Genomic DNA, 14,878 nt, shown 5'->3' on the forward strand with positions numbered 1-14,878 from the left:
GGTGTGAGAGAGTACATGTGCTTTGAGTGTGAGAAGACTTTTATTACAGCAAACTGTTTAAAACTGCACCAGATGAGGAGTCACACTGGAGAAAAACCTTACAAGTGTTCACACTGTGACAAGAGATTCATTCAGTCAACAGATCATAAAAGACATGAGAGGATCCACAGCAGAGACAAGCCGCACACATGTGATCAGTGTGGAAAGAGTTTCTCTTTTAAAACTCACCTGAAGCGACACATGAATATCCATTGTAACACAAAGCAGATGGTCAGTTCTGCTATGTTGATTAAATTACTGGTTCCTAGTTCACAAAAACACCTCTGTCCTATTGGACTGTGACACAAAGCAAATGGTATCACCATTTGATTAAATTACTGGATTCCAATCAACAAACACAGGCTCTTCTCTTCTTGAACTGTGACACAAAGCAAATGGTTTTGTCACCTGATTAAATTACTGATCCTGATTCACACACACACACACACACACACACACACACAGAGACAGTCTCATCCATGACCACGTGTGATCAAAATTACCCTCTTAAATGTATTGAAATGTATTTGTGTTGTGTTTCACGGTCTCCGTATGACACATTGCTATAAATATAAGCTTTATTGGTATGAAATCCATTTGATATGCGTTCAGTTATGCAGAATCATGTTTCTTCTTGTTATTAACTCACAGGATCACCATTCGTGGTATCGTTGTATTCGAGAAAACCTAACGGTGTTGAATCTTTGACACAAAGTACCAAAGGATGCGTTCTTCCATTAATACCAGTTTATAAATGTTTTATGACCGAGTTTATCTCTTCTGCACATCGTTCCAGGAGGCATGTACCTCGCGATCAAAGGACATTGTACCGCCACGCGTCCTCCCAAATGATTGGCAGGCACGGGAGGAAGGCGTGACTGTGGCTCCTTCAAAACACGGCGCCAGCTCTCTCTTCTTTGTCAGAAAAACTTCGGGAAGACACCAGCTGCGGACAGGCTTCGGCCACCGTCTTCGGACGCGCACCTCTGCGTCACTCCTGACCTTTCCTTTCTTTTCTTTACTAAGTTTTATTTTCTTATTCGCCTCTCCCTCTGCGAGGGAGATGACCTCTGAATCATTTCTTTGGTAGCTTCACGTTCGGTAAACCTTTAAAACTTTTTTTTTTTTTTTTTTTTTTTTTTTATAAAGCTTTATTAAATTCTTACAAAATACAGACAACAAATTTAAGAACAAAATACAGATATAACATATAGCAAGAACAAAGCAAAACAGAAAAAAGAGAGAAAAAAAAAAAAAAAAAAAAACGAGAGTATTTCATGTGAACAGTTTTAGGGATTTACAGATGTCAATAGTCCTTAGAGCCTTTGTGTTTTTTGACAAAGAGATAGTCATCATATATTGTTCAAGTTCTTTCTTCAGTAGAAAGAGTTCAGGCTTTCTATTGGTGAATTTGCTCTTGTGTATATGAAATTTTGCTAAAAATAAAAACAGATTTATAAAATAAAAGGCATTACCATCTTTGTGATTAAAGTGATGAAAACCAAAAATAACATTCTTAAAATAAAGGTGAAAATCAGAAAATACAAAATCAGCAATAAACTTTTGGAAGTCCCTCCAGAAATTGTAAGTGAATTCACATGACCAAAATAAGTGGGTAAATGTTTCAGGCTGCTGTTGGCAGGTAGCAGTTAACATTTATATTAGGCTTGAATTTTGATAGATAATGTCTTGCAGGGTAGAATTTGTGTATCAGTTTAAATGAAATCTCTTTAATTTTATTTGTTAATAAGAACTTTTGAGGTAAAGTCCAAACTTTTTTCCACTCAATGTCAGTCACAAAATTAGACCAATAAAACGTGGCTGGTGGGATAGAGACTAGAGCATCCTGAAACATAGATCTTATCTTGGAGTTCAGATGCTTACCAGATGAAAAGCAAACCTTACCAAGAGAAGACTGACACACATCAGGAGGAATGAATGATAAGGGAGGAGAGCTGTAGGAGCACCTGAATAACATGCACAGACCAGACGGGATATAGCATCAAATACCACAGAAAATTCTCTAGCCGTTATTGGTACATTATATCTCCTGAGAAATTCAGAGTAATTGTACAATAAGCCATCTTCTTTGAACAGTTGACTAACCAAAACAATTCCGTTGCTAAACCAATTATCCAAAAATAATGTTTTGTTTTTATAGACAATATTACAGTTATTCCAAATAAAACCGCTTTGTGGAGAGAAATTGTGTTTGTAAATCAATGTCCATGCTAAAAGAACCTGTTGATGGAAATGAGAAAGTTTCAGTGGTATTTTTGGAATGCTATAATTGCATAGCAGCAGGAAGTTAAGGCCACCTAAATTTGAGAATACGAAATGAGAAATAAAATGCCAAATGGATGTGGGGTTTTTCAAGTAGTTTTTGATCCAGTTTATTTTGAAGGTGTTATTAAGTGCACCAAAATCGATAAAATTGTCACAGGGACTTAAAGTGACAGATTTTCGTAGGTAGTGGGTTTTGTTCTTCCATAAAAAATTGTGTACGATTTTGTTAATTGATTTACAAGTAGTGTTATCAACATGTAAAGATTGAGCAGTATAGGTTAGACGAGAGATTCCTTCAGCCTTTGAAAGCAGAACTCTGCCCTTCAAAGACAAGTCTCTCTGGAGCCAGTGATTAAGGATTTTTTGGGTTTTTTCTATAATGGGAGTGAAGTTTATAGCGCATCTGGATTGCTCATTTTTAGCGATTTGAATACCAAGGTATGTTACAGAGTTTTTTACAGGGATTCCATGAATTGAGGCCGCCAAGCAGGCTTTAACAGGCAAAAGTTCACATTTATTTAGATTAAGGGAGAGTCCGGAGGCTTTAGAAAAGGATTGGATAGTGTCGACTGCCGCCGATATTTGAGATGCATCCCTGAGAAATAGAGCAGTGTCATCTGCAAGCTGGCTTATGAGTATTTCTCTGTTAGCAATGACCAAGCCCTTTAACGGACTGAGTTTGATGTGTGAACTAAGGAGTTGTACAGAAAGGAGAAATAAATACACTGGCAGGGGGCACCCCTGCCTCACTCCACGCTTCAGGGAAAATCTGGGGGAAGTACCGCTAGCAAGCTTTATAGAACTATTACTATTGGAATATAACATCTGAACTGCATTGCAAAAGGATTGACCAAAGCCAAATTTATTCAAAGCCGTAATAATAAAATCATGTTCCAGGGTGTCAAAAGCCTTATAGAAATCGAGAAAAATAATAAAACTGTCATCTTGTATAAGTTCTGAGTAATCTATTATATCTAAAATTAATCTTACAGTATGTTGTTAGAAATATGACGATTCTGCATAAAACCAGATTGACTCTCATCAATGACTGTATCTAAAATAGGTTTTACTCTATTTGCAAGAATCAGTGCTAGTATCTTATAATCATTATTCAATAAAGAGATTGGTCGCCAATTATCTAAGAGTAGAGGGTCCTTTCTTGGTTTCGGAATCAGGGTGATTAGTCCCTGACATAAAGTGGGAGGGAGTGCACCCCTATCAATGCTTTCCTTAAAGACTTCCAAAAGAAATGGGGCTAAGCTGTCAGAGAATTGTTTATAAAGCTCGGCAGTAAGGCCGTCTGTTCCGGGGGACTTGTTTAGCTTAAGACACTTTATAGCATCTGTGACTTCATTCAGGGAAATTACCCTGTCACAAACTTCACTATCAGCCTCACTCAGCTGGGTGATATTATTTACAGAATTAAAAAAGGAAAAAGCAGCTTGAGGGCAATACTTGGAAGAGTAAAGTTTACTGTAAAAATCTGCACAATATTTCGCAATGGTGCTCTGATCATTAGAAATTGTCCCGTTAATATTTAATTTTAGAATAGAATTAGTGTTGGATTGATGTTTCTCTAGTCTGAAAAAGTAAGCCGAATTCTGCTCACCTTCTTCAAGCCACTTTTTGCGAGACCGGACAAATGCTCCTTCAGCTTTGCGCTTATAAATCTCATCCAACCTATGCTGCCAGTCATTTAGTTCAGTCTTATCAGATTCACTGAAAGCCTCTATCGGTTTGGAAGTAAAAAAAGCAATCTTCTCTATTACCTCTGTCTCCTCAGCCCTTCTTCTCCTCGCTAACTCAATGCAGTATTTTCTAAAAAATTTACCAAGTTCATATTTCAGGAGCTCCCAGTTATTACAGAATATCTTTTCAGCTAAAGCTTTGCTCCAATAATGTTTTATCAGATTATGAACTTCGGTAATCACTTCTTTATGCTTGAGGATAGTACTGTTAAGCTTCCAATATGAAGACTTAGCACTAGAGGAGGAAGACAAAGGGACAGTTAAATGAATTGTTTTGTGATCTGAAAGTGGCGTAGGAAAAATATCTGTTTTAACTTCCTTCAAATCTTTTGAAATAAGCCAATAGTCGATGCGCGAGTGACTGGTCTGTGTCTTGTTGCACCAAATATATGCTCTTTGAGCTGGATGCGAGTCCCTCCAGGAATCAGCCAAATCAAATCTTTGTGCAAATAGCTTTATATATGAGGTAGAGGAGTCTGAACTTCTAGAGGGCCATCTATCCATACTGTTGTCCAACACAGTGTTGAAGTCGCCACCAAAGATTATGAAAGAATCTGGATATTTGGATAACCAGTGCAGCAAACGCTCTTCCAACTTGTCAAAAAAGATATTATTCTCTGTTTGATAGTTGAAGCCATACACATTGACTAGAATGTAAAAGGACTGTGCAGCCTCGAGTATTAAAAAAATGTAATGGCCATTTTTATCACAGTCAGAGATCAAAATTTTCCCTTTAAATCTGCGTTTCAGTATACAAACACCTGCAGCCCGCTCTGTGCCATGGGACATCTACAAATCATCACCCCACTGCGACCTCCAGAAAGATTTGTCTTGTTCTGTTGAGTGGGACTCTTGTATAAAGCAAAAATCTATGTTAAACTGCTTGCAAAACAAAAATACGGCTTTACGTTTAATGTTGTTTCTTAAACCTCTCGCATTTAAGGAAATAATAGACAAAGACATAAGGATAAAATAAGATTAAAAAAAAACAAACAACAAAAAAAAAGAAATAAATGAAAGCTTAGACCGAATAAGCGAATGAGTAGTTAAGTTGAAAACCTGTGGTCACTTAAGAGAGTACTGTAGAAGGTGAGAACTGCAAACCCTAAGGGGGAAATGTGAACTTAGAACATAGCAAGAAATAGTAGTAAGTTAAGCTAATGTGGCATATGTACCATCTCAAATAAATGTACAGTTGAACAAACTGTACAAATGAACAAACAATTAAACCTCTCACTCTTTATAGAAAAACAAAACAAAAACCTCGCTCAGTAAAAAGGCTGCTGTTCAGCTCTGCCAGGAGCAATAATCAAAGTGCTGCATAACTACTTAAATTAAAGGGCATATTTAAATTATCAACAAAAGTACAGCAGTTAAATTCTAATCGGCTCTTTAGCGCGATTGCATACAAAATCAGGTAATAAAGAGAAAAAAAAATAATAATAATAATAATAATGTGAGAGATAGTAAAGACAGCTAAGCTATATTGTACTCCAGTTTGTACCTTGTGCCATCACAGAACCAGTCACTGAGGTGGAAAAATTTCTTTCCCATTCACGAACGCGCGTCCTCCAACGAAGAACGCCAGCTTGTTCTCCTTGCGTGCTTTATCCACGGCTGGCCAGAGTCGGTTTCTCCGGGCGCGGTCATCAGCTGACAGGTCCTCCGCTAGCTTCAAGTTGTTGTCTTTCAAGAAGGTTGACTTCTGGCGGAACGCCAGACAGCATCACGGTAAATCCTGGATATAAATTGTATAATGACTCCTCTGGGTTGGTTGTTGCTGGGTTTCATGGGGCCGAGGCAGTGTACCGTGTCAACGACATCTGCAAGTTTTTCTTTTGCCTCCGGTAAAACAGACTGACAGACCTGGATAACTTCTTGCCGCACGTCTTGCTTCTCCTTCTCGGCTAGGCCGTAAAGTTTAAGATTCCAACGGCGCGAGTAGCTCTCAAGATGAGAGATGCGCCTCTCCTGTGCATCGGCGTTTGTCTGACATTTTTCGACTTGCGTTTCCATATAGGAAACTCTGTCTTTCATATCATTTATCTCGGCACAGACAGCATCAAAAGACTCTCTCACAGCTGTGATATGTTTAGTGTTCTCTTGAACAGCCTTTTTCATCTCGGAGATCACTATGGAGTTGCCGCTAACCATTTTTTCGAGAGTATCTGACCTCGAGTTAATCAGCTTGGTAAGTGACGAGAGCTGGGAGAGAACGGTAGATGCTTCTGTGTCCATAACTTTTCTTAGCTTACCAGCAGGAGAGGCACATGGTGTGATAGGGAGAGAAGGAAAGACTTCTTCCATGAGGACATGTTGTGATGGGTCGGAAGTTGCTTCCAAATAGTCATGCATGGAGTCGCTAGGAGTATTTTTAGCGTCGGCAGGCTTATGAGGAGTGGAAGTTGGCTTTGCTGGTTGGCTAACATTAGCAGGCTTGCTAACAGAGCTGGTATTAGCTAGCGACTTCTTGGGTTCAGTCTTTCTCTTCTCTGGTTTGCTCATTTTGGTCCGTGGACAACAGCCAAAAGTTGCAGTGAGCAGTAATTGTCAAAAAAAAAAAAAACGCAATAAAGTATATGTTCACCCTATTCAATATAATTATAACAGCTAAGTTTGCAGAGCTCAACCAGAAGTGTCTGCTCAGAGCGCCATCTTGGCTCCAATCACGTTATGCCGTCATGCCTGAGTGTTTTGTACCAGACTGCCACCTTTAAAACTTTGCGCGAGTCATGCTCGCCCCAAAGACACGATGAAACACGCCCAGCTCTTAAAGGAGCTCTTCCTCAGCAGATACAAATAGAACCATACGCAAGTAATGATTGTTTTTGATTTGATTGAAGGAATTTCTTGTTGTCTCTCTCAAAAGGTTACTGTCTGTGATTTAGTCTACTGTGATCATTTTCAGATTTTACTTTGCTTTCACTTCCGATCTCATCTCTCATCTTTCTCTCTCTCTCTCTCTCTCTCTCTCTCTCTCTCTCTCTCTCTCTCTCTCTCTCTCTCTCTCTCTCTCTCATCCTTTTCTGTCATTCTATCTTTCTCTAATTCTCATCATTTTATCCTCTCTCTCACTGTTATTCGTTATCTTGTATTGTTTAACTGTATTTTATGTACATAGACATATAATCCGTGTGTATTGTGTATTGTGTAGTTTGATGTATTCCTTAGCTCAATGTATTAGTCCAATTATTAAATTCCATATATCCTTGATTTGCATCTGTCTTAAATGCTAATAACTACAAAGTCAATGATTTGTTGATCTTAAGCTACAAAGCTGATTTGTTACTTTTCAGTAACCTAAATTTTATAAGGACAGGAGAATGGTTTCATGGCCAGAAACTAATTTTCCCTGAATTTTCCCTAAAATTATAAGAAGTGGTAACTTTATTGAGAGTTGATAAGTTAATCTTACGTTTAATGTTTGCTGGACAAAACGATTGTTTGATAGCTAAATTAATCCCATTAAAGTTATCCCATAACATACAGAGGCAGGTTCTTATATGAACCCTTCTGCCACAACAAAGGTTCTAAAATGAACTGAGAACATGTGCCAAATAATCAGTGGATCATTATAGCACCTATAGGTTCAACTTTGTACCTTTTTTATAGTTAGAATTTATTTGCACTTTAAAGTTATTTTTTGAACCCCAAAGGTTCAGTCTCTTTTAAGAGTGCAGTTTAATAGTCTTTTATCATGTATCCTGACTCAAATAATGTGTTTCTAACAGCAAACACTCAGAATAAAGTGAGATGATCTGCTGATGATCCTGAATGGCTTGTTGAATGAGTGTTGATAGTCTGAGGCTCATCAATATTAACAGATCTGCTGAAAACACTCTTTATTTCATGACAATAGTTCCTGTTTTCACCTCATTTATTATGCCGATGTCTTCAGATCTCCTGTGAATTGACACTTAAAGCTCATTTCATTGGTTTCAGCAGACTGAGGGGATTTGTTGGCTACTATATGTACATTTATTTCTGTGTTTATGATTTAACTATTTTTCTTACTATTATTTATATTTGGAAGAATTTAAACTATGTATATTTTGTATTTTAATAAAGCCTGTATTTTAATAAAGAAGCAGAATAATGTTAGGATTAGCAATACAAATAATGAATGAATTGTTATTTCTCACAATAAATTCACTGTTTTTCAATCAGTGATCAGAATAATCAGAATCAGAATAATCAATTTATAAAAAGGCATTCTGCAAATGTATCATAACATGTTAGAAGTGCTAATAATATGTTGCATAGAAGTGTCATTTAATATATAACAAACTATAAAAACAAACTCAGTAACTGATATATTTTAGATTTTGGGAAGATCAGCTCCTCCCACACAAATTACATAATCAGTGAAGCTCCTCCCACTGTAATTCCCCAGTAAATGCTGTAAATTCCCATCAGCTACAAGTGAAGACGAGCATCAGAGCATCAGGAAGAGCTGAAATCTGCAAAGACTGAGTTTATTAAAGAGGACAGTGAGAACATGAGTGATCCAGAACCCTGCAGAATGAAACACACTGAAGATCCTGAAGAACAAAGAGGTTGGTGTTTATTCTTCATTCATTCATGATGCTGAAGAACATTCATGTTAGAAACATTCAAGCACTTCATCACTTTTAGATAAACAGTCAAAAATGAAATGGTACAGAATGTTCTGGGTTTTTCTTCAACAAATGGTCAGTAAAGGGAGGTTTGAGACATTTTTATATTGATTGTCAACATCAGATCAAGCTAAATACTATTTTAACTGATAAATAATCCATTTATAAAAAGGCATCAAATTATCATAATATTTTATAACAATTGTCTACTTTCTACTATTACTTTAGGGCTCCCTTTCATGTCCTTTCACTTTATATTTCTTTCAATGAATTATTTTGATGTACTGAAAATTTTATTTAATATACTTTTTTCTTTGATTTCAGACCTGATGGAAGAGAGCGAGGAGAGTGAAGAACTGAGTGAAGTGAAGGAGGAGAGTGAAGAACTGAGAGAAGTGGAGGAGGAGAGTGAAGAACTGAGTGAAGTGAAGGAGGAGAGAGAAGAACTGAGTGAAGTGAAGGAGGAGAGAGAAGAACTGAGTGAAGTGAAGGAGGAGAGTGAAGAACTGAGTGAAGTGAAGGAGGAGAGTGAAGAACTGAGTGAAGTGAAGGAGGAGAGAGAAGAACTGAGAGAAGTGGAGGAGGAGTGTGAAGAACTGATTGAAGTGGAGGAGGAGAGTGAAGAACTGAGTGAAGTGGAGGAGGAGAGTGAAGAACTGAGTGAAGTGAAGGAGGAGTGTGAAGAACTGAGTGAAGTGGAGGAGGAGAGTGAAGAACTGAGTGAAGTGAAGGAGGAGTGTGAAGAACTGATTGAAGTGAAGGAGGAGAGTGAAGAACTGAGAGAAGTGGAGGAGGAGAGTGAAGAACTGAGTGAAGTGGAGGAGGAGAGTGAAGAACTGAGTGAAGTGGAGGAGGAGTGTGAAGAACTGATTGAAGTGAAGGAGGAGAGTGAAGAACTGAGTGAAGTGGAGGAGGAGAGTGAAGAACTGAGTGAAGTGAAGGAGGAGTGTGAAGAACTGATTGAAGTGAAGGAGGAGAGTGAAGAACTGAGTGAAGTGGAGGAGGAGAGTGAAGAACTGAGTGAAGTGAAGGAGGAGTGTGAAGAACTGAGTGAAGTGGAGGAGGAGAGTGAAGAACTGAGTGAAGTGAAGGAGGAGAGTGAAGAACTGAGTGAAGTGGAGGAGGAGAGTGAAGAACTGAGTGAAGTGAAGGAGGAGTGTGAAGAACTGATTGAAGTGAAGGAGGAGAGTGAAGAACTGAGTGAAGTGGAGGAGGAGAGTGAAGAACTGAGTGAAGTGAAGGAGGAGTGTGAAGAACTGAGAGAAGTGGAGGAGGAGAGTGAAGAACTGAGTGAAGTGAAGGAGGAGAGTGAAGAACTGAGTGAAGTGGAGGAGGAGAGTGAAGAACTGAGTGAAGTGAAGGAGGAGTGTGAAGAACTGAGTGAAGTGAAGGAGGAGAGTGAAGAACTGAGTGAAGTGAAGGAGGAGAGTGAAGAACTGATTGAAGTGAAGGAGGAGAGTGAAGAACTGAGTGAAGTGGAGGAGGAGAGTGAAGAACTGAGTGAAGTGAAGGAGGAACATCATGTCAAACCTGGAGAAAAACCTTTGAGTCGCTCAAAGACTAAAAAGACATTTTTAAAGAAAAGAAGAGCCAAGAAATCTTTCACCTGCACTCAGTGTGGAAATAGTTTCACAACCAAACATAATCTTGATGCTCACATGAGAGTTCACACCGGAGAGAAGCCGTTCCCATGCAATCAATGTGGGAATAGTTTCAGTCAGTTAGCAAACCTTAATGTTCACATGAGGATCCACACTGGAGTTAAGCCGTTCACATGTGATCAATGCGGCAAAACATTTCTTAGAGCATCAAACCTGAAGAAACACCTTAGAGTTCATACGAAGGAGAAGCCACATTCATGTTCTGTGTGTGGAAAGAGTTTTTCACAGCTGCAATATTTACATGCACATGAGAAAATACATACTGGTGTGAGAGAGTACATGTGCTTTGAGTGTGAGAAGACTTTTACTACAGCGGACAATTTAAAACGGCACCAGAGGATTCACACTGGAGAAAAACCTTACAAGTGTTCACACTGTGACAAGAGATTCATTCAGTCATCACATCTGAAAACACATGAGAGGATCCACAGCAGAGAGAAGCTGCACACGTGTGATCAGTGTGGAAAGAGTTTCTCTTTTAAAACTCACCTGAAGCGACACATGAAGATCCATACAGTGGAGAAACCACATCACCACAGTCTGAGATCACAGTAAGTAGTTTATTTTCATGTGCTGAGCAACAAAGTCTCCTCTGTGTAAGTTAGACACACATCACTCTATAGCCAAATCTCTCCTCTCCACATAATAAGACTATCAATAGGCGAGACCACGCATGCAATGTTAGTGGGCTAAAGCTAGTAGCGGAAGTTTGGAAAGTTGGATATAAGTAGCAATATCAAAGCAATCCAATTGTTTTTTATAGAGAATAGTATCGGAGATATGTGCACACGCTGTAAAAATAGAAAATGTCCGTTTGTAAATGAGTGTAAAGAAGAAAATCAAGGATTATGAATCAATTCGACAGAGCTCCAAATACAAACAACGTGCTCAGTCGCAACGCATGAAAAATCGTGTCAATCTAATTGACACATCACCTCAGTCTGAGATCACAGTAAGTAGTTTATTTTCATGTGCTGAGCAACAAAGTATCTTCTGTGTAAGTTAGCCACACATCACTCTATAGCCAAATCTGTCCTCTCCACCTATAGCCGGTGTGTGGTGAGCACAGGACACTTTGTTGATTGATATCTATTAACTTGCGCTCTCTGACAGTAGGTGGCGCTCATGTAAAAGCAGAAATAAAGCACTATACAGGGCTCTAGACTGCGAGTAAATGGAAATTCATTATAATCCATTATAAAGCTTGGAAGAGCCAGGACATTTTTTTAATATAACTGATAGTATTTGTCTAAAAGAAGAATGTCATACACACCTAGGATGAGTTGAGAGTGAGTAAATCATGGGCACTGACTTGGAAACCAGGAGAAACATTGTGCCATGAACGAACAAGTTCATGAAGTTTTAAGTAATATGGCTTTTAAGTCCACAAATCAAATGTTTTTACATTATTCTTTTCAGGGTTCGTACATCCTTTTGAGAGTAAAATTCAAGCATTAATCAAGAACTTTGAAGTCCATCACACTTTTTATAGCTCTTAATTTTTTTTTTTAATATTATCCAGTTTTAATGTTATTTTTAATGTGATGACCAAAACCATGATTTGTTCATCCTTAAAAGATTGTTAAACTAAACATTGATTGTTAAACCATTTGTAAAACTAAATGTTTCAAAGTGTAGGAAAACAGTAGACCGAAGATTTAAAACTACAGTTATACTTAAAGAGTAAAGAGAATTGAATATTCACTGGAATATATATCTATGTATGCCTATGTATATATATATATATATATATATATATATATATATATATATATATATATATGTCAGAAAAGTAAACAAAACAACGAATACATCATCGCAATTACCAAGTCCATATCATCTGGCATGTTATTAGAATTATTGATAATGTTTCAGAACTCATCTCTGTTTATATGACACATTAGTTATAGTTTCTGTTTTCATAGACGTTAAATGTAGGTTTTAAATCCTTCATGTTAATCTTCTATGAACAATGTAGAATAATGTAGAATAAACAAATGTATATTTTAGTCAGAATTATTGCTCTTCATCAACTTGAGGTCCTGGAGCTCGTTCTGTAAAGTTGAACAGAGACTCACTCGCTCTCGGGACAAGCATTTAAGGAAAATGGAAATACACACATGACTTTCTAACATTTACCAATGAGGATATAAGTAAATATAAGAATGTGCTACAAAAAGTCATTGAAATTACAATAATTTATTTCAATCTCTGCATTTAATAAAACTACTAGTGAGTGTTTTTTTATCACATATAAATGTTTTAAATGATTTGAACTCTCCTGTCAAGCTGTTGGTGAAAATAAGAGCTTGTTCTTCAGTGATTTTCCTGGTTAAATAAAGGTTAATAAGTTACACAAAGGGAATACCACATCAGAGTAAACAACACATGCATCTGAACGACGTGTTAAACTGTATGCTTAAGAGTTTATTTGAAGCGCTGAATATGAAGCATTTTCATGTTTAGGAAAACTTGGCTTGTTTCAGCACTAGGTGATTTATGTTAGTTTTGTTTGTTGTGTTGTTGTGGCTTCGACAAAACCTGATAATCTTAAATTACATGATCAAGGTCACTATATTTTTCAATATGTGATTAGCCTTAGTATTGAAGGGTTACAGATTTAAGAATCTATTTCAGATATGCTTCCTTGCATAACATCACGGTGAAGAATATTGTATTTAGCGTTTAAGGTTGAGATAATGATTCTGCTCAGCAAAGTTGCCATTCCTGTTTTCTCCTTATTGTCTTTAATGGCTCTGGAGTTCCAGTTTCACTCAGACGTTGAATCGTTGGGCTGATTGGATTAGAACATATGCGTTTGAATGGTTATGCTGATTGGACTGAGACTGGTAACACGCTGGAGTCAGGCAGGTTCCTTAAACCTGTATACTTAATTTGCATGCTTTGTTCAATGTAAATCCCTCCCCCTAAATGTCTATAAATTTGCAAGGCAACTGTCTTGAGTTAGACTTGGAAGAACACTATAGACGACACACAGCGAAGATCCAAATAAATCACTTGTGCTTATCCCAATGTCTCCTGGTCTTGCGTCGATGAAAGAAAACTTTACAACAGTACTTAGTTCAAAGTCTGAAATATTGATTATTCCTCTCTCATCATGTCTGTTAGAAATGAAACTTGTTTGTTTTCAGCAGAACTGCCAGAAAGCATCTGGAAGGAGAGGACCGAGAGAACGCCAGTGATCCAGAACCTGCAGAATGAAACATCAAGATACTGAAGAACAAAGAGGTTGGTGTTTATTCTTGATTCCTCATTCATTCTTCATGATGAAGAACATGCTGATGCTCACCAGATTTACATTGTTTCATGACCAAACTAGTTATTTATAACACAAATCATCTTCATGACATTAAAATAGATCATAATCGTGCACAGCAGTTGTTGACCAGATTTGATGAGATTAAAATAACTGTTGAACTCATTAGTGATCTTGACTTTGAGCTTCACTTTTCATTTCACGTTTGTCTCTCATTTAAAATCTCATTTAATTTCATCTCATTTAATGTTTCTTTTAGACCTGATGGACGTGAACGAGAAAGGAAAAATGTGTGTAAATGTAAATCAAGTCTGAAGAATCTCATGAGGATCCGCAGCGGAGAGAAACCTTACACATGTGATCAATGCGGGAAGAGTTTCACTCGGGCCTTCGTTCTGAAATCACTTCTGCCTTCTCATTCAGAAGAAGAGCACCAGAAAAATTACACTGGAAAAACACTTTCATGTTCAGGAGCTGAAGAAGAGGCCGTAACACTTTCAACTGAGACATGAAAAGATTTGTGTTAAACATCCAATCAAACTACATGATTCAGAGGTTTGCCCGAACAAAGGGTCATAAAAACGTTCCCGCCAAAGGAAAACAGTTCTTATTGGTTAACATCCGCCTAGAGGGGTTACGGATCACAAGATCAGAGCGCTGCTCTTTTTCACGTTTCGTCGCTTCTTCACGTTTGGTCTTCTCCATTGTTTTGTCTCTTCATGTTTTCGTCGCTCTTCGTTTTGCTTCTTCAAGCTATTGTTCTCTCTCCGTTTTGTTTTAAGTCTTGCCTCGTGCTCATTCATTTCTACCTACGAGTGAAACGGACTTTCAACTAAGTTTCTGGCAACTCTTACAAGTAAACCGTTTGAACTTCCCGCGAACTACACAAGCTCCGGAAGAACCGAAATAATATTTCTAACTAAACGGACACACCCAGAACAGACAAGAACGCGCGCATTCCTGTTCAGCAACAAAAGTCCAATGCAAGTATTCTTTTACCAAGTGTTAAATGTGCTAAGATTATCTGCCCCTGCTTAAGGTGATTTGGTTCTTTGCTGGTTCTCAAAGGTTCATTGTTTGTGATATTTTTGCCATTCTGTAATCTGCTCTTTCTTTACTTGTTTACTTTCATTATTACTATTCATATATGTATTCTTTGTTAGATGTAGTTGTACATTTATAGTTTCATTTATTAAAAACCTATTACACGTTTGATTGTCTCTGTTTGCTGCAACAAAGCCTCTTAAATGT

The 14,878-nt window shown here is 37.7% G+C and overlaps 1 protein-coding gene across 1 annotated transcript; it reads left to right on the forward strand.

Annotated features, from left to right (window-relative positions):
• Positions 1 to 8,465: 8,465 nt before the first annotated feature.
• LOC311081764 (uncharacterized protein) lies at positions 8,466 to 11,295 on the forward strand (the record flags this gene model as incomplete). Its single annotated transcript, XM_084112401.1, has 3 exons — positions 8,466 to 8,629; positions 9,014 to 9,337; positions 11,291 to 11,295. Exons 1-3 carry the CDS (start codon positions 8,572 to 8,574, stop codon positions 11,293 to 11,295), a joined length of 387 nt encoding a protein of 128 aa, XP_083968527.1. The 5' UTR covers positions 8,466 to 8,571.
• Between the last annotated feature and the right edge of the window lie 3,583 nt (positions 11,296 to 14,878).

This window comes from Abramis brama (genome assembly GCF_963993115.1).
Source record: "Abramis brama genome assembly, chromosome: 1".
Classification (NCBI taxonomy): Eukaryota; Metazoa; Chordata; class Actinopteri; order Cypriniformes; family Leuciscidae; genus Abramis; species Abramis brama.